The following is a 16,797-nucleotide window of genomic DNA, read 5'->3' as shown; positions in this document are numbered from 1 at the left end:
AATGGAACATAAGCGCAAACATATGAGACCACAGGACCGAGTGGCATGGCTGCTCGCCATTGGCTGATTTCTCTATCAATCCAAATAGCTTCGTCTCTGATTGGTCGCTGCGCTTGTGGTCGGAAGTGTCATTTTTGGAGCACAACACTTGGTTTCTCGAGTCAAACGTGTTCGACTGTCATGTCTCCGGGTCACTGATACAGGTGAGCTGCGATTCCTCGTCTTCAGGGAGCAGAGACTGCAGGCCACGAGTTCGTGTTCCGTCAGATGAGGCCCACAGTTCGCTCTTTTTCACGCGTGTTCCGCGAACCCTCGTCTGCGGTCCCAAGCTAACTTGCTCAGCTAGCTTGCTTCACCAACACGGCTGCGCGTGAACACGGTCGTTCAGTCGCTCGTCGGGTTTCGACGTCTGTGTTCGAGCTGCGAGAGTGACAGCAGAAGCGGCTGGAAACTTGTCTCTCCGCTCCGTCTGAATGGCACATGAAGATCCTGGATGTTAGCTGCAGAACTCCGGGTCATTGCTGAGTGCCACACCTGACACGAGGTTTGTTACCCCACTGCGGACCAAGCTGTCACCTCCCATCAGGACAGTCCTCCACAGTACTACTGGCTCTGTCAGAGAGCCGTCTGTTGTCAAACCCAAGGGTTAGGCTTCTGTCCAAGCTGATGTGTGACACCATGGGTCGGAGCCTCTCCTCATGCAGGTTTGTTCTCCAGCCTTGAACTGGCAGAAGAGCTGCACATGCTCCAACACGTCTGCTGCTGTGTGCCCTGTGGCCTCTCATCTGTGCAGCCTCCTCATGAGTCCCAACTGTCCTGTCGGTGACAGCCAGCCTGGGACATGTGCACAGCTCCTGCCGTCTGTTGCTCAATGATTATGGTGGTGTGCTCTTGTCTTCATTGTTTTGCCCGTCCTCTTTGGCGAGATCAGTGTTTGTCTTCAGAATTATTCCACTGTGGAGAAGTTCCTTGAAAAACTCAACTTGAGACAAGATCCATGTGCTTTGGACTGTATTAGCAGGTGTAAGCAACTTGTCAGCCACGACTGTGCTGGACTGTCGTATCGTGCAGATGGTCTCCTCTTGGTGAAGCAGACCGGTTTGTCCTATGCATGTTGGAACACAACGTGAAAAGACTGGCCAAGCTGCTTGTGACGGCTCAGTGGAAACTAGCACAGCCGTGTCAGGTGGAAACAGAAGAGAGCTCACTGAACCAAGAAGAAAAAGATGTGCGTTAGCCGGTCGCCGCCCTGCAGGCTGACCTCAATTCTTTGTGATGCGGCAGAATCAGGAGAAGTGGCTGGCAAACCTGGGTCCAATTTCAAAAAGAAGATGTGTGTGTGTGTGTGTGTGTGTGTGTGTGTGTGTGTGTGTGTGTGTGTGTGTGTGTGTGTGTGTGTGTGTGTGTGTGTGTGTGTGTGTGTGTGTGTGTGTGTGTGTGTGTGTGTGTGTGTTGTTGTCGTCTGGATGATTGAACATATATCAAGGCAGATCCTTCACGATGAAAGACTTGTGTAGACAGACTCACATTCATGTGTATTTTGGGTGGAGCCGGTGATGTTGACCCTCCCAGAGGTCAGACTTCAAAATGTGCACATCCTACTGCACCTAACAAAGGTCATGCGACCTCCTGACGTTGCAACCGTCGATAGAAGGTTCTGGTTTTCTGCAGTGCCTGTGAGTGTCAGTTGGGAGAGGATGTGTGTCGACACAAACAACCACTTCCTGTGGCTGCTCCTCGCAACTTCTTCACTTCGTGTATTTAGTGCAGGCGACAGTCATGTCACGTGTGTCGTGCTTTCATCGGCAATGTTGAAGTTGAATTTCAACTTTCACATGACCTGTAGTCCTAGTTGTAGTACCACAGTAGTGACACTATTGAGGCTATTGCGCCACCTATGATGGCAATATTTCCAAGCATCATACCACCTGTGTGAGCAAGCGCCCCCTATAGCTGGTGTAACGCCTCTCAAGTTGATGGTTGCGTATGTAACCCTGGCTCTCTGCATCAGTATGTCTGTGGAGGTGGACCAGTTGCTGCAGGAGGCGAAGGAGAGCATCGAGGCTGCGCAGAACTACCGCAGCGAGCTTCAGCAGAGGCTTCATGGACTCAACCAGGCTCGCAAACAGGTACTGTACGACCGACCGCCTCTGGGTTCCATCCTCCTCCTCCTCCTCCTCGTCTCCCCCAGCCCCCCCCTCACCGTCCCCCTCCTCCTCCCTCTTCTCTTCTTCCTCCTCCTGCTCTTCCTCCTCCTCCTACTTCTCCTCCTCCCCCTCCCCCCCGCCTCCTCCTCCTCCCTCTTCTCCTCTTCCTCCTCCTCCTCCTCCTCTCTCCCAGGATGATCCCTGAGGATTGTCGTCGTCTATCCCTTCCTTCCTCTGTCCGCACGTCCAGCTCTTTTGTAAACAATGTCACCACTTCCTGTTTAGAGGCGGTGACAGTGGGTCTGTTTCACTCGAAGAGCCAGACTGTTCTCTATCACTTCCCCTCAGCGTGGCTCACACTGGTACCGTGACCATCAGGAAACTGATGGATCATAAACAGCTGCAGCTTGGATGGAGCCATTTCAGGGCGATACGGCCCTCTGTTCGCTATCAGTACGATGCAGCCGTCAACAGTGAGATGGAATAAAAACACATGAGGAGGTTCAGACACAACAGAGACAAAGTTTGGATTCTTCTGCAGACAGTGAGCCGTGCAGGATGATGCTAGCTTGTGGGTGGAGTGGTGGAGATTAGGTCCAACTCGTCCCTAGTGCAGTGTTTTTCAACTTTTTTCAAGGCACGGCTCCCTTGTTTCATTGAAAAAAATCCCCAACCAAAGGAACCTGGGCCAGATTTCCAGCTGTGCTGATGACGTAGTTAGACGCGTGTTCGGATCGCTGACTCAATTTAACTTCTTTCCCTCCAACCAACTCGTAAAAGACAAGTATTTCAGCATCAACGCGTGAGTAAGGGGGTAAGGAATCTAATCGGACCAAAGACGAAAAATAAAGAAGCCCAAATCTCAAGATAAAAGCGCTACGACTGAAAAAGAATGGATTTGATCACTTCTCATCTGCATGGTTTCATTGTAGTGTGAAGTTTCCAGACAAATCCTTCGCTTCTTTTCCTGAACTTGTTTCATAAAAACGATGATTCTTTCTCTCTTCACATTTTGGAGCACATGCATTGCATTTAGTTGTTCAAAGCTCTGCGGTGCAGACAGTCTTTGGCCTGGTGGCGGCTCCCTCCCTCCCTCCCTCCCTCCCTCCCTCCATGGTTCTGTGGTGAAAGTGTGTGATCCAGTTAGAGGCGCATCAGCTTTAGAAACAGCTGGAAGTTGTTGAAGCATGTGAGCAGCTTCTTGGCTCCTCACCTTGGTTGCTCCTCAACACCTTCTCACTGTCATGACTTCATGGCATCATATCGCCCACCTCTGTCTCCGGACACATGAGGTGAAACTGGATCATTTTCCCACGCCACACCTGACACTCTCACAGCACTGGGTGAAAAATGCTGCCCGAGTGCAACGTCACCGTCAAAGCATCGATTCTTTCCTGGAATAAGCTCAGTCATGTTTGTGCATGAGTTTATTCAGACATGACATATTCTCACCAATAGGGGGCAGCTAACTGACTATCACTCTGGGCTGCTTCAGATCCGCGGCAGCTCGGGTCAAGCCCGCGATGCCCTCCGCAGACACTTTGCCGAAGTGCAGACGGTGGCCGCGCGGCTGCTGACGGAGCGTCTGGACGTGCTGCTGTCCGAGGTGGACGCGGTGGAGGCGGAGAGCATCAAGCCTCTGGACGAGTGTCAGAGCCTGATCGAGCATGGAGTGAGCCAGGCCGACGAGCTGCTGCGGGAAGGTGTGTCACGCTACACACACGTGGACCTACATCTGTGTGTGTGCGAGCGAGCGAGCAAGGAGTTGTTCGTGTGTGTGTGTGTGTGTGTGTGTGAATGAGGTGTGTCTGTTTTCTGTCTTGAACGTATTTGTGCTTCTGCACTTGAGCAAACAAACAAGTCGGGCGTGTGTCTGCAGGAGAGGCGGCGCTGCGCTGTGGACTCGGGGAGAAAGAGGACCAACTGGGCCGGTTCACTAAGAAGGCTCTGCACATTCACCTGGACAGGTAGGACGACAGGGGTTGACCACTAGGCGGCGGTGACGAGTCTGACGGAGGTTTCCCCTGCACCGGCCAGTCTCCCTGAGGTCCCGGCTCTGGTGGACGTGGCGAGTGTGTCCGCACAGCTGGACGACTCGGTGCTGGTTCTGCTGCGGGAGCGGGTCCCCCGACACGGCTCTGTATCTTCATACCCGCCCGTGCAGATAGAGGAGCTGCAGGAGAGACCGGGCGCCGTGCTGGTGCGCTGGTGCAAGGTCAGTCACCTACACACGCCAAATGGGGACATTTGTGAGGCTTCTCCTTGCCATAACCCTTTCCCCAGCCTCTCACCCTTAACCTAGCCATCCAAAACACACGGCTCACCTGAACCAGGACTCTGAACCAAAGTGAAACCCAGTTGTAATGACCCAGTTATTTTGAAGTCTTCAACTTTGTGGGGAGCAGCCAAATATCTCCACAAAGTCATACGGTCCTCAGAAAGGATGGTGTGTTGACTAGAATTGGTCCCCACAAAGTATGATAAACAATGCCACTCGCAGCTGAAGGTCTCTCTATTGTCACTGACCTCCAGGTGGACGACGACTTCGCAGCAGCTGAATATCGGGTGCAGCACCGACTATCCACCAGTGGAGGGAGCCAGTACGAAGAAGCTTACGTTGGCCGGGACTCCGAGTTTCTGGTCCTGAACCTGGACCCTCACAAAGACTACCTGTTCAGGGTCTGCGCTCGGGCGGAGGGTCGCACTGAGTGGAGTCCCTGGAGTATCCCACAGGTCGGGTTCACCACCCTGGAGCCTCATGGTAGGATAGTGGCGTGTGATGTGGTCTGCAGGGGGCGCCGCTGAGTCACCGGCGTCCACTCCTGTTTTCAGTGTGGTCCCCTGGGTCTGACGGCTTCGTCCTGAGCAGCAGGAGGAACATCGCTCTGAGAAATGACTCAGTGTCTCAGACTCGCTGTCCAGTCATCTACTCACACACTCCGACCCACTACTGTGGCCAGACCCTCACCTTTAAGTGAGTACACACTCACACACTCTGTCTTTGTCAGGACCTCTCATTGCCATAACCCCTTCCTCAGCCTCTCACCCTTAAACTATCCAAGCAGGGCTCTGAACTGAACCCAGTTATTTTGTCATTTTCACCCTCACAACTCTATGTGGAGCGGCCAAAACATCATCCTCAAAGGTCCACACAAGAACATTAAGACACACACCTGACGGTCCTCCTGCTGCAGGATCTTGGCGGCAGGACAGCCAGACGGCAGCGATGGTCTTGGCGTCAGCTTGGACAATGATCGAGGGGCGGGGTCTCTGCAGCGAGACCAGGCTGTGTGCATCTCCACTAACGGTAAAGTCCTACGCACGCACGCACGCACGCACGCACGCACGCGCCTCACACTTGTCTGTGGTCGTCAAGGCGCCGTCTTTGTCAACGGTAAGGAAATGACCAACCAGCTTCCCTCCATCTCCGTCGGCTCTTGCGTGACCTTCGACATGGAGCCGGTCCACTTGCTGCCTAACAACAACAACAACCTGAACGACGGCTTCAAGCTGCGCGTCACAATCGGATCGGGGAACCGCGAGGTGGTCTTCGACTGGCACCTGGAGTCGGCCGGGGACCGCCTCTTCTTCGGGTGCTGCTTCGTCCACACGGGCTGGAAAGTTCTGGTCTTCTAGCAGGGTTTCCTCCTGCAGTGTGGAAGAAGGTTAGCGGCTGCCTTTGTTGGGAGCGGTCTGCTCCGGGTACTCCATCTGATACGGCCGTGGTCACATTAGTCAAGACGCCTCTCCTCCCATGTCCGAGCGGTTGGTGTCATCACTTCCTGTTTATGAACCACGGGCGCATGCTCGCTCTCGCCGCCGTGCAGGAACCCACGTGTGCAGGGAACGTCCTGGTGCCCTGACTCTCGCGTGCTTACGTGTGTTGCGTCCACTCTCTGAACTGTTTATAACTCAGTGTTAGCATTTATGTCGCCAAACCTTCTTTTTTAGCAATTTTGAAATTCCGGAGCTTAATCCACGCATCACGTCAGCGTGACCATGTTGCACAGTGTTGCGCCCGGTTCTCAGTGTGGGTCTCGAGGGTCAGCTGCAGGCGTTTCTGACTCCAGATGAGCTTGCATTGAAAAGCTGTTACAGGGGTTGGCACGGCTCACGTGACCAGCAGCTCCTAGTTACCGCTTCTCTACGGCAAATCTTGGAACATTTCCCACGGAAAACAAACGTCCAAGGACCGTTGGACAATCATGTGTTTTACCAGTAGACGGCGTCACTCAAACCAGTTATCGACGTGTGCGAGTCCAGATGAAAAGTGAGGTCGGAAGGTACAAGTTCATGTTGGTGAGCAAAACAAACCTCATTAAAGCTGTGACGGGGAAACTGCGAGCCCTGCTGGAGGAGTCTTTGGTTCTATTTGTACTCGGGTTTTTTTTTTGTTTTTAAATAAAACGCAATGAACCTCCATGAGGCTGAGTCTCGTTGGAGCCACTAGAGGGCGATGTTCAGAGAGTCTTAGAAGAGGGGTAAGGGACTGAGATTTCCTGAAGACTTTATTTAAATACAAAAATACAGAAGACAAGAAACACAAGCAGAAAAATAGATCATCTCTGATTTGGTCTCAAAATGTTCACCTGCAAAAATATACACGCTGAACCACTGTTACTGCTGGCTGCACTTCGAGTGAAGGAGAAAAAGGAACTACAGACTTTCTTTGTCGTTTAGACTGCGGCTTCCAGAAACTGAGGCTTGGGGACGTGTTCTAAACCTAAAAAATAACGGAGCCGGTGAATCATCTGAAACAACGTTGGGTCGACCCGCTTTTGAAGCACGGATGAAGAAGCTCTCGGCAGTTTGACAAGTCATTCACTGATCCTGGAACAGCTTACTTGCTGCGTGAGTGGGTTCTGTTGTCATCAGTTGCAATCGGAACCAGGTGAGTCCATATGGTTGTGTGATCCGGACAGTTTGTCCTCCATCCGATCGGAATCAGGATCTGGCTGTGACTCCACCGCCGTCTCCCAGTCCTCCTCCTCCTCCTCCTCCTCCGCCCTGCAGTGGCTCAATTGGACCGCCTGGTTCTGGAGCAGCCGGAGCCGGGCCATGGCTCTGTCGATGGTCAGGGTGCTGACCAGATTGTAGTCGTGCATGCTGACCAGGTGCAGCAGGAGGTTGCGACACAGGTTGTGTCGGACCAGGTGGTCGCCGTGGCGATCCACGAAAAGCAGACACGCCTTGTTCATCTGGTTCTCGCCGACGAAGCTGCGGAAACGGGTCGGTGAGTGTAGCACCAGGACATGAGCTTCATCTTAAATGGCAGCAATGACCAACCCGTGCTTCATGACGTGAAGGTTCCACAGCTTCATGATCTCCTTCTCGCCCTCATTCACGTCCGTGAACTCGTCGATTTGCTGCCGGAACATGTTGTGGTTCTGACTCGGGTTGACTCTGGGGTTGATCGGTTTTGACTCACAAACCTTGACGGTCTTCTCTTTCAGCCACTCGGGGTCTCGCTCGTCCTCGCTGTCCACCTCCAGCTCCTGCTGGCGCAGCGGCGTGCACGAGTCGCTGTGGAAGTAGAGGCGGGCGTGCCCGCTGACTAGCGCCCTCTGCTGCCCCCCGTCACACCGCTCTGGCTCCAAAAACTCCGACAGACTGGGCTTTGAGCGCTTGGGTCTGAGAGGACAAGCAGGAGCAAGTCAGGAGGACCGATGAGGGCTCTGTTAGCCGAGACTGAACGCCACCTGCAGACCAGGACGCTGCTAACCGCCGCCCTCTTGACCGGCCCGTTCCGGCTGAAGGCAAAGCCTGGCTGGCAGTGGACGTCCTGAGGGTTTCCTGCGTACGAGCCGTCGTAGAAATCGTTGATGGACACCTCGATCTTTGCTCCTCTTGGGTGAGGCTGCAGGAGAGAGCTGGAACTTAGCCCACCACAACACTGCAGCGTCCACCAGCTCGACTCCTGCACAATAGTCCACCCCGACAACCTTCACCGCTCTTCCAAACTGGTGTCCTGATGCTCCATGCAGCCCGCCCCGCCTTATAACCCACTCCTTCCACCACCAAAACCCAAAGGTCAGAGAAAGTCATCCACCCCAACACCTCCAGTAGTTTGTGTCCTACCCTTCCTCCCAAAATCGTCGTCCAACACCCCACTCGGAATCAGCCGCCCCAACTCTTCTGACCCAAATACAATCTGCCTCTAGTCCAACCAGAGTCTTTCTCAGCCCACAACGCAGACCAAGCCACCCCCCTGCACCAGTGGGTGTCTCACCACGTAGTTGAAGAGGAAGCGCGAGTGCAAGAGTTTGAGGTGCTTGATGAGGCTGTAGAGCTTCCTGCAGTTGATGGTGCACCAGGGGCAGTGCAGGTCGTCCCTGGCCTCCGTCTGCTGCCGCGTGTTGTTGTTGTACTGAAACTGGACCCAGAGGAGGGTCAGACTGGGCGCTCACCCCCGGGAGGTCTTCAAACAGGTCACCTGGTAGAAGATCCTCAGCTTCTGCCGAGGCTCCGCGGACACCTGCTCTGGTCGCATCGGAGCGCTGCAGTGGACCGACTCCTTCCAGGCTTCAACACAAGAGGTCGACGTGTGGCGTTCTTCCATGTGAAGTCTGGGCCAGAGGCGGTGTGACTCACCCAGGGAGGTGTGTGCGGCTCTCGGGCTGCTTCCTCGGCTCTCCTGGGGGGAGTCAGAGTTCCGGGTGGACAGAGGTCTGGTCAGTGGAGGAGAGCAAGCTTCAGGGGAGTTGCTGGTCCAGCGGAGGCTGAACTGCAGAGTGGGACTCTGACAGAAGTTCTGTAGAGGCGGGAGGTTCTGTTGGGACCAGGAGGAGAGTCAGGCTGTGTGGGTCCTAGTGACGGCCGGCATGTGGCCCACCTGCTCGTCCTGCACCGTCTCCCAGCTGACCCGCTTGTGGTTGGCCGCACCCCCCTGAACCTCCTGCATGGAGACTTCATACTCTCCGTCCAACAGCTGCAGATGCCTGAGCGACAAGAAGAGGACGTCCTGATTGCAGTTTGTGGATGCAGGTGCTTCAGCTCGTGTGTGTGTGTGCGTTCACCTGTTCTTGTCAAAAACTGTCATCTGAGCGACAAACATGGTTTCCTCCCAGGGTAACGGGGCCCGCCCCTTCCTGAGCACGCTGTCCTCTGGAAAACACGCCAAGCATCAGAAAGAGAAGACGCAACGCGTGCTCACAGCTGCCGGTGACTCACCTCGGCGCTGGTGCTGGTGAGACTCTCCGTGGGCGAGTCCCTGGTCCTGAGCAGGTCGCGAGGCTCGGAAGAGCAGGGAATACGACCGGACCGTGTGAGAGTTGCTGGACTCAAACTCGCTGCTGGGAATCATCAGAGACGTGGAGGATCCGGGTCGGAGCGGTGGACCAGGGGTGGCGTCCGGGTTGAGGGGAACCTGCTTGGTACCAGCTGGAACCTCCTTGATGGGAGAGCTGACGTCCTGAGAGAATCAAGGAGGACGATCGGGTGTCAGTCCTGAGAGAAGGTGCAGGAGGAACCTGACCCACCTTCCTCTTCTTGTGACAGACTTTCAGCAGCAGAACCTCCAGAGAAACACAGGTCTGGTCGTTCTCACTGTCCTGAGACAGCGTTCCTGGCGACACAGCGGCGGACAGGTTTCACCGAGCTCGCGACCTGGCGAAGGCCATCTTGCTCACCTGACTTGTGGAAGAAGCCGGTGAAGTTGAGCTGCAGGTTTGTCGTCAAGCTGAAAAGGAACGCGGCCAGTTAAGTGTCAACCACTTCCGCTTGGAAAAAATGTGGGTCATCGGCACCTCTTGGAGTCTCTTCCTCCACATCTCCTCTCCACCACCGGCAGCAGGTGATCCACCTTTGATGATCTCCTGGACAGTGAGGATGTGGATGTGTTGAAGTCAGAACTAGGCTTGCTAGCGGGGAACCTTCCCACCAACCTGCCGGCGTTGGTCCTGGAGTTTCTGTGCGACATGTAGCTGAGGGTTCTGTGCAGGAAGATGGGCTGTGGAAGAGCAGAGAAGTCAAACATCCAGTCAGGTTTCGAATGGGCGCACCGGGACTCACTGCGATCAAGTTCCTGGTGCGGAGGAACCTGTAGATCTGGGTTGGCTCTGGAAGTCATGAGTGACAGTCAAGCGTGAGAGGTTCACCGATGACACATCCAGAGTGGGCTGTTCACCTGACACTCATGTTAGCTCACTAGTGACTCACTCTCGAAGGCCTGGAGGAACAGCGCGTGCTCGGCCTGGACCTGCTGCACCGCGACGGCCGCCGGCTGAGCCGCCTGCTTGTGTGGAGCCATGCAGGGGGTGAGGCCGATGGCTGCTAACCGCAGAAACTGGCCGTCCCACGCCGCCGCAGAGGCAGCATCACAGGATCGAGGGCGCCGCTGTGGAGCGAGAGGCCGGAGACGGAGGTGGGAAAACCGAGCAGCAGCAGCAGCTGCTGCTCAGGCTAACCTGTTAGCACGCCACGAAGCGACGGGGAGGGAGAGAAGTCGAAGGTCGCTCTAACGGGGTTCAATTCGGATCCCAGCACAACGAGGTTTTCGCTCTTCGGAACCGGCCAGGAAGCGTCCGACCACGTTCGTCAAGCGCACGCGTGTGGATCTGGCGTGTCTCTCCAAGTGAATCCGGTCCATCCAACTTCTTTTACTCCCAGTCATCTGAACCGTATTCATCCGACCAGACATCAAGCGTAATGACCTCCATCATCATCATCATCATCATGCGTGCGGAGCTCCAAGAAATGCATTTGAAGTAACAGACCGCATGCTGTAGCTTAAGCTTTTATTTTGGAAGTGAACCGTTGCATCCGGTGTTTTATGAAACTTTACTCGAGCTGTGAAGACGCTCGTGTCGTGTCAAAGATCCCGCCTTCATGCTGCTTTATCCAATCAGCGAGGTTGTTTGTAAAGTGTGGCTTAGTGATTGGATGCTAACTATGGTTCGTATCGACAGCGTCAGACACCGTCAAATATCAAATCCATATTGAAATTGGTATCGGTAAATCTCAGTTACAACCTCATGGATTTATTAAAAAAAAAAAAAAACCTCTGCACAACTAACCTGACCAGACAGACGAAGAGGCTCTGATCAGAGTCTCTAATAGATGACAAAGCTCTTCAGTGTTTTATTATCCAACATTTATAACTGAATGAACTTGTTGAAAGACACTGGTTCTTGTCTGGCCTTGGGCGTTATAATTATCAGACAAAACACTCACACAAGTTCACATTTATTGATCAAACACTTTCCCTTTTAAAGATGTCGTTGTTTCGCACAACACACACAACAGCGCCACTACTTGGTGACAATGAGGAAGAGCAGTATGACAGCAGAGATTCTGCAGGAGACTGAACCACCTGAAGCTTCCTTTAAAGCCAGAAGGTTAATAAATAATATTAGACGCCAGACGAAATTAAACAGTGATCGTACGTGGACTTGTTTTGTTCTCTGAGGATCTTCGTCGAGATGACTCTCAGGTGACCTGCAGGCTGATGACCTCAGCTGACTGGTCGTCCAGGCGACGAACATGATCTCAGCTCCTTCGCCGGGCGTCAGTGTTTCCTCCACAGGATGTAGGTCAAGAGCAGGACGAGCCCGGCCGACAGCCCCGCGATCACAAACTGGTGGATGGACAGCACATTCTCCAGCGCGTGGATCCGCTCCTCCATGGCGCTGGTGTGGAAGTAGTCGTAGATGCCAGCGGTGATGCTCCATATGGCCCACACGGCGTCCACCACTAGGGGCATTGTGGCGGCGCCGCGGATCAGACCTACGTGTCAGAGGCTGGAAGGAGATGATGGAGAGGAACCAGATCATCATTTTCATCAGAATCCAAATCCCCTCAAATCAGAAGAAAAACGTGCAGCAATCGAGCTAGTGCTAGGCGAAGTATCAAGCAAAACATATAAAGGTCACAGAGCTTTATGTTGACCTGACAATGGCCACACCAGCAGTACCACTGCAGTACATGTTCTGCTCGTCTGAAGCTCCATCTTTGGCTCCAAAACCAAGCAAACCATTCATTTCGGGGACGCACCCATCAACACGTCACGTCATCAGCACCTGGATCTGGAACCAGAACAGGTCCGACATGGCCTGCGGTGCTAACACGTTAGCCGCAGCTATCTGCACTGGTGTCAGCAACACACTTACGTCATCGGGTCTTCGGTCTCCCAGACTGGGGAAGTGCAGTGATTGCAGAAGGGACGGACGGACCCTCGGTCAGCACACCCCCGGACCTTCTTCTGCCCCCCCCCCCCCCCCCCCCCGCCCCCGTGTCGGGAGAGCGGCGAGGAATCACTTCCGGGAGCAAGTGCTGGCAAACCAATCGTCAAGGGAAGTCGGTGCCGTTTCAGCGGCTCTGGATACAGAGGAAGGTCGATGTTGAAGAGGACCCGCTGTAGGAACCGGGAAGGCGTTTTAGACACGTGTTCCCTTGTATGATCAGAGCCAACGAACGACCCAAACAGTATTTCACGTTTGCCACTCACCTTGCTCTAAGTGGAACGGAAACACATGTATTTCTACGTGACGGTGCTTCTGGTTTGTCTGTAAAGGCGCGTTCAAAAAGCGCCGTGTGAGAGCATGTAGACTACCAGGCGCGGTGGCCAAGTGGTAAGGCGTCGGTCTCGTAAACCGAAGATCGCGGGTTCGAACCCCGTCCGTGCCTGCGGTGTGTGCTGAGCTACAAGCTCCGTTTTTCTTTTAACGTGTGTCCTGCTGAAACAGGGAGACCCAAGCGTTCATTCCTGCCACTTGCCACCGGTCTAAATCCGCTAGCTGCCTCGCTAACTTGATCCATTCAGTAGACTGCAATTCCGTTTCTTTACTGTGAAACACATTTGTGTTCGTCCGGCACTAGGACCCGGGTGACGTCACACCGCGCCGGTCGCTCCAACATGGCGGACCATAACAAGCCTGGAGACGACCGAGACATTTATAATGAAGTTATGAGGTGTGTGTGTTTAACAGCCGAATTTGGACTCTTTTATAACGAATGCAACTATGACTCTTTATTGTGATGACGTCCTCAGCTGTTCGTTTGACAGTTTTAGTTGCACGTGCAGTGTACCGTGTGTCACTATGACCAGCCAGTTAAACGCTGTAAACATGCCTCCTGGCAAACGGTGCACACAAGGGTGTTTATGAGCAAACACCATAGGACTGACAGCGAGAAGTGCGTTGGTTGAATTACTCTGCTACAATTCTTATTGTCTTTCAGTTTGGTCGCCCCCTGTTGGCCAGCGAAGGTGTCTATACAAACGTAGTTCATTTGTATCATCGTTGTTTTGTGTCATTGCAGCCCGTCTGAGTTGTTTGCCGCTCGCAACCGCAGCCACAAGATTCCTGTGAGAGGTCAGAAGGAGTTCTATCCCAACGACTCGGTGGAGCAGCGGCAACGATTGGAGCACAGTCTGGAGGAGCACTTTGCTCTGATGGCAGAGGAGCGGGTGGAGAGGCTGTGAGTACAAGTCTGGATGGAGCCCTCCCTGACAAGCGGCATCTGTTGCATGATGCGATGTTCACGCCACAGAGGAAACCTGGTCAGGGGAAGGTGGGATCCTGCGGAGAAGATCGTGGAGCTCCAGTCTCCTGCTGTGAGTTTTAGTCTGGAGGAAGTTCATCTCACATTTCTCGTTGATTCCGTGGCGCGTGCGTTTGTTCAGGGAAAGTTCTGGCAGACCATGGGTTTCTCATCCGAAGGCAAACAGCTCCTGCTCCCTGAGGAAGCTCTTCACCTCATGGAGTGTGTGAGTGGCTCCAAACACATGACGGTCTAGAGACAGGTGCAGGACACACTTGACCTCTGACCTCTCTGCAGGGCAGCGTCCAGGTCTTTTACCAGGACCTCCCGATGTCCATCCAGGACGGCTATGAGAGGTTTCTGTCCTCCAGCACCGTCAGCCTGCAGCAGTACCAGGTGTCACTCTGAATCCATGCCCTGATGCTCGTGTGACCTGTCCTCACCTGGGCCTTGTTCTGGTCTCACAGGTGTACGGTCACCTGAAGAGGCTCGGCTACGTGGTCCAAAGGTTCCATCCCGGGTGAGACAAAAAAAAAAAATCACAATTTAAATTGAAGGAAACCTGAGAGAGTTTGTTTTTTACCTTCCACCCGACAGTTTGGAGCCGACATCTTACGCCCGACAGCTGAACCTTTCTCTCTCCCGAGAGCGAGCGGCAAGAACATTGAAGAGGAAACGCAGCACCAGTGTGACCAGCAGGTGGCTTTAATTTACATCAGGGGTTCTTTCCCAGAACAAATGGGCCCGGGGCCCTTTCATGTCATAGAACTCATTCATTACTCTTCATTCATCTGTGATCGGCTTACATGTAAACAGACCAAAACCTTGTGAAATGACATGAAACCATGTGATCATCGCCAAGATATTCGTCATCGAAAGGTCCAACCAGCAGCAGAACCAGGTGCAAGGCATATTCATCCGATTTACTAAAGAAAAATAGAAAAAAAAATACACTTGATGTAAACTGTTGAGAAAATAGGAAAAACTGAATAAAATTCTGAATAAAATAAATATAATAAAACCAAAAACTTTTGTTGGCCCTCCAGGGGACGCTAGCGGCCCAACCGTGGGTCCCGGCCCTGTGCTAAAGAACCATGGCTTTACACAACCGTCACTGAGCTACTGAACGAATGTCTGGGTGACTCTGTGTTGCAGCTGCAGTCCAAGTCCAGCAGCCAGCGAGCCACCTGCGGCCACCTCGTCCGCAGGTGCAGGCAGGTCATGGTGGACGGCAGAGAAGGCTGAAGAGCAGGTGGAGTCAGGCCACGTCCCTGAGCGCTCATCACGTTGGGACGCCGACATCTGCTTCCCTGACCTGGGCTCCGGTGACGTTGGCCTGGCCTCCCTGAGCTCCCCGGATCCTTCGCTGCTGCCCGGCGCGCTGACTGTCGGCGTGTGTGACGTCACTCGCTGGACGCAGAGAATCAACCTGCGGAAGGTGAAGTCGTCGGAGAAGGAAGAGGAGCGAGCCCGTGAGGAGAGGCTGCGCAGGGGAGACGTCAACACCGACCACGAGGTTGGCAGGAAACCACATCACACTTGGCGGTCATCATGACATCATCACTGCAGGTCCGGCGCTGCAAGAACTGGGCAGAGTATCGAGAGCTGCTGCAGAGACGGAGCAGGTCCAGCCAGGGTCTTCCAGAACACCTGTGGAACGGCGAAGTGACTCCGCTGCACGATCCAAGAGCCTCCATCCCGACCCGTGAGTCCGCCCTGGTTTTCAAACATGCCGTGGGCCGCAGTCAGAGCATGACCTTCTTCAATGTTCAGGCCAACTTCTGGAGAAACTTCGTGTGATCCCAGCCACGAACCTGTTGGAGGGGGCGTCCATGTAAGCTGGTCCTGGTGACCTCATATGCACACACACACACACACACACGTTTGTATCTCCGTCTTTGTGGGGACCTCTCAACCTTTTCCGCGGCCTCTCATCCAAGACAAATGGCGGAACTTAAACAGGAGTCTAAACCAAACTTAAACTTATGTACAGTACTCCTGTCAGGTCTTCATCCTCAAGCCGAGGCTTGGATTTGTGGGGTTATCTGAAATAAATCTAGCTTGAATGAATGTTGTTCCTGCAGGATCAATGCGTCGGACGAGTGGAGGATCAGTTTCAGCGTGTTCCAGCCCGAGATGGCGTCTGACTTTAAGAAGAGCAAGCCGGGGCTGCCGGGCTGGAGGGTGTGTGTGTGCAGGTGAGCTTGTTGTGAGAGGCAGACACGCACGCCTCTTTGTTCCGACAAACACCTGCTGGCTCGCTAATGAGCGCGATTGTCGTCCGGAGAATCTGATCCATTCTTTCATTCATTCATTCTCTCATTATCATCTCCCTTTACTCAACACTGATGACTCATGTGTATTGAAGCTTCGGGTTCGTTTTCGGAGCGACGATGATGTATTAGTTAATCTGTGAATATCTTTTCAGTTGTGGAACATTAATAATGCCCTCAGCACATGTGAGACAGAGAACTCCAGCTTATTCCGATTTTAATTCTACAGTGAGAAAACAGACTCCTCCGGAGACAAAGTTCATGTGTCATGGCTCGTTACTTTTTGCTGTTGCAATGCTGTTGTGTTCATGTCATGTGAATCATGGCGTTTTTTCCCCTCCCCCTGTTCACCACACGTCCGTCTGTTTCTACTTATTCAAATCATTTCTTTCTTGAGTGGAATCACCACTTGTCCTTATTAAAACCCACCCCTCTGCTGTCCTTCACAGTTTCTCGGGTCCAGTACCGGACCTGCGTGCGCTGAAGCAGCTGAGCCACCAGAGCGGCGACGTCCCGCTCGTATTTGCTGTGGTGGACTTTGGAGACATTTCCTTCTTCACCTTCAAAGACTTTCAGCTGCCCATCGACATCTTTCCCTGACCTCTTCTGCGTTCAAATAATTTTTCTTCAATTCAGACTCTCAATTCAAAAGTGTCTTTCATTTCTCCTTGGTTTTTTTGGCGAGTCTCCGCAAATGGTGTCAGAAGTGGGTTGGTCACTCAGTGTGAGGTTCCAGGTGGTCGAACTTTAGTGTCTGCCGGAAGCGAAACTCACCCGGCAACAGCAGTGTCACAGGACGCACTTCAGTTGTTATGAAAAGTTTGAATTTAAATATCAGACCTGTGGATCCGCTGCTGATGTCACAGACGGGTCTGGTGTTGACTCTGTACCACAATTAA

At 53.3% G+C, this 16,797-nt stretch overlaps 3 protein-coding genes and 1 non-coding gene across 15 annotated transcripts; 3 read left to right on the top strand and 1 right to left on the bottom strand.

Moving 5' to 3' along the window:
* The first annotated feature begins 112 nt into the window (after positions 1–112).
* On the top strand, positions 113–12,344 carry crlf3 (cytokine receptor-like factor 3). 4 transcript variants are annotated; one of them, XR_008413184.1, is made up of 10 exons: positions 113–203; positions 2,012–2,129; positions 3,643–3,850; positions 4,027–4,114; positions 4,185–4,362; positions 4,680–4,908; positions 4,980–5,121; positions 5,342–5,454; positions 5,524–9,131; positions 9,215–12,344. XR_008413184.1 is itself a non-coding variant. In XM_053851074.1 (10 exons), exons 2-9 carry the CDS (start codon positions 2,013–2,015, stop codon positions 5,781–5,783), a joined length of 1,335 nt encoding a protein of 444 aa, XP_053707049.1. In that variant the 5' UTR covers positions 113–203; position 2,012; the 3' UTR covers positions 5,784–5,812; positions 7,601–12,344. The 4 variants fall into 4 exon arrangements, 3 of the variants coding, with proteins under 3 accessions (XP_053707049.1, XP_053707047.1, XP_053707048.1); XM_053851074.1 differs by having other exon boundaries at positions 5,524–5,812; positions 7,601–12,344; XM_053851072.1 differs by having other exon boundaries at positions 5,524–12,344.
* On the bottom strand, positions 6,638–10,721 carry LOC128750639 (polycomb protein suz12-A-like). Of its 7 annotated transcripts, XM_053851002.1 has the most exons (16): positions 10,305–10,716; positions 10,158–10,204; positions 10,031–10,095; positions 9,893–9,961; positions 9,776–9,825; positions 9,626–9,711; positions 9,318–9,558; positions 9,164–9,251; positions 8,980–9,085; positions 8,739–8,916; positions 8,581–8,669; positions 8,377–8,520; positions 7,847–8,004; positions 7,580–7,778; positions 7,434–7,513; positions 6,638–7,364 (listed from the first exon to the last, which is right to left on the bottom strand). In XM_053851002.1, exons 1-16 carry the CDS (start codon positions 10,393–10,395, stop codon positions 7,019–7,021), a joined length of 2,037 nt encoding a protein of 678 aa, XP_053706977.1. In that variant the 5' UTR covers positions 10,396–10,716; the 3' UTR covers positions 6,638–7,018. The 7 variants fall into 7 exon arrangements, with proteins under 7 accessions (XP_053706977.1, XP_053706976.1, XP_053706975.1 ...); XM_053851001.1 differs by having other exon boundaries at positions 9,893–10,095; positions 10,305–10,719; XM_053851000.1 differs by having other exon boundaries at positions 8,581–8,916; positions 10,305–10,717.
* A 55-nt stretch (positions 12,345–12,399) lies between the features above and the next one.
* On the top strand, positions 12,400–16,508 carry tsen54 (TSEN54 tRNA splicing endonuclease subunit). 3 transcript variants are annotated; one of them, XM_053851038.1, is made up of 12 exons: positions 12,403–13,055; positions 13,404–13,562; positions 13,635–13,698; positions 13,768–13,851; positions 13,923–14,021; positions 14,093–14,145; positions 14,223–14,324; positions 14,781–15,141; positions 15,195–15,330; positions 15,399–15,459; positions 15,710–15,823; positions 16,348–16,508. In XM_053851038.1, the coding sequence occupies exons 1-12, from the start codon at positions 13,000–13,002 to the stop codon at positions 16,496–16,498; spliced, it is 1,440 nt and encodes a 479-aa protein (XP_053707013.1). In that variant the 5' UTR covers positions 12,403–12,999; the 3' UTR covers positions 16,499–16,508. The 3 variants fall into 3 exon arrangements, with proteins under 3 accessions (XP_053707014.1, XP_053707012.1, XP_053707013.1); XM_053851037.1 differs by having other exon boundaries at positions 12,402–13,055; positions 13,635–13,851; XM_053851039.1 differs by lacking the exon at positions 15,399–15,459 and having other exon boundaries at positions 12,400–13,055; positions 13,635–13,851.
* trnat-cgu (transfer RNA threonine (anticodon CGU)) lies at positions 12,699–12,770 on the top strand. Its single transcript has one exon. It is a non-coding gene; the product is annotated as a tRNA-Thr (tRNA).
* Positions 16,509–16,797: the final 289 nt, after the last annotated feature.

The sequence above is a fragment of the Synchiropus splendidus genome, chromosome 19 (assembly GCF_027744825.2).
Source record: "Synchiropus splendidus isolate RoL2022-P1 chromosome 19, RoL_Sspl_1.0, whole genome shotgun sequence".
NCBI classification, from domain to species: Eukaryota; Metazoa; Chordata; class Actinopteri; order Syngnathiformes; family Callionymidae; genus Synchiropus; species Synchiropus splendidus.
This window is presented reverse-complemented; position numbering and strand designations above follow the sequence as displayed.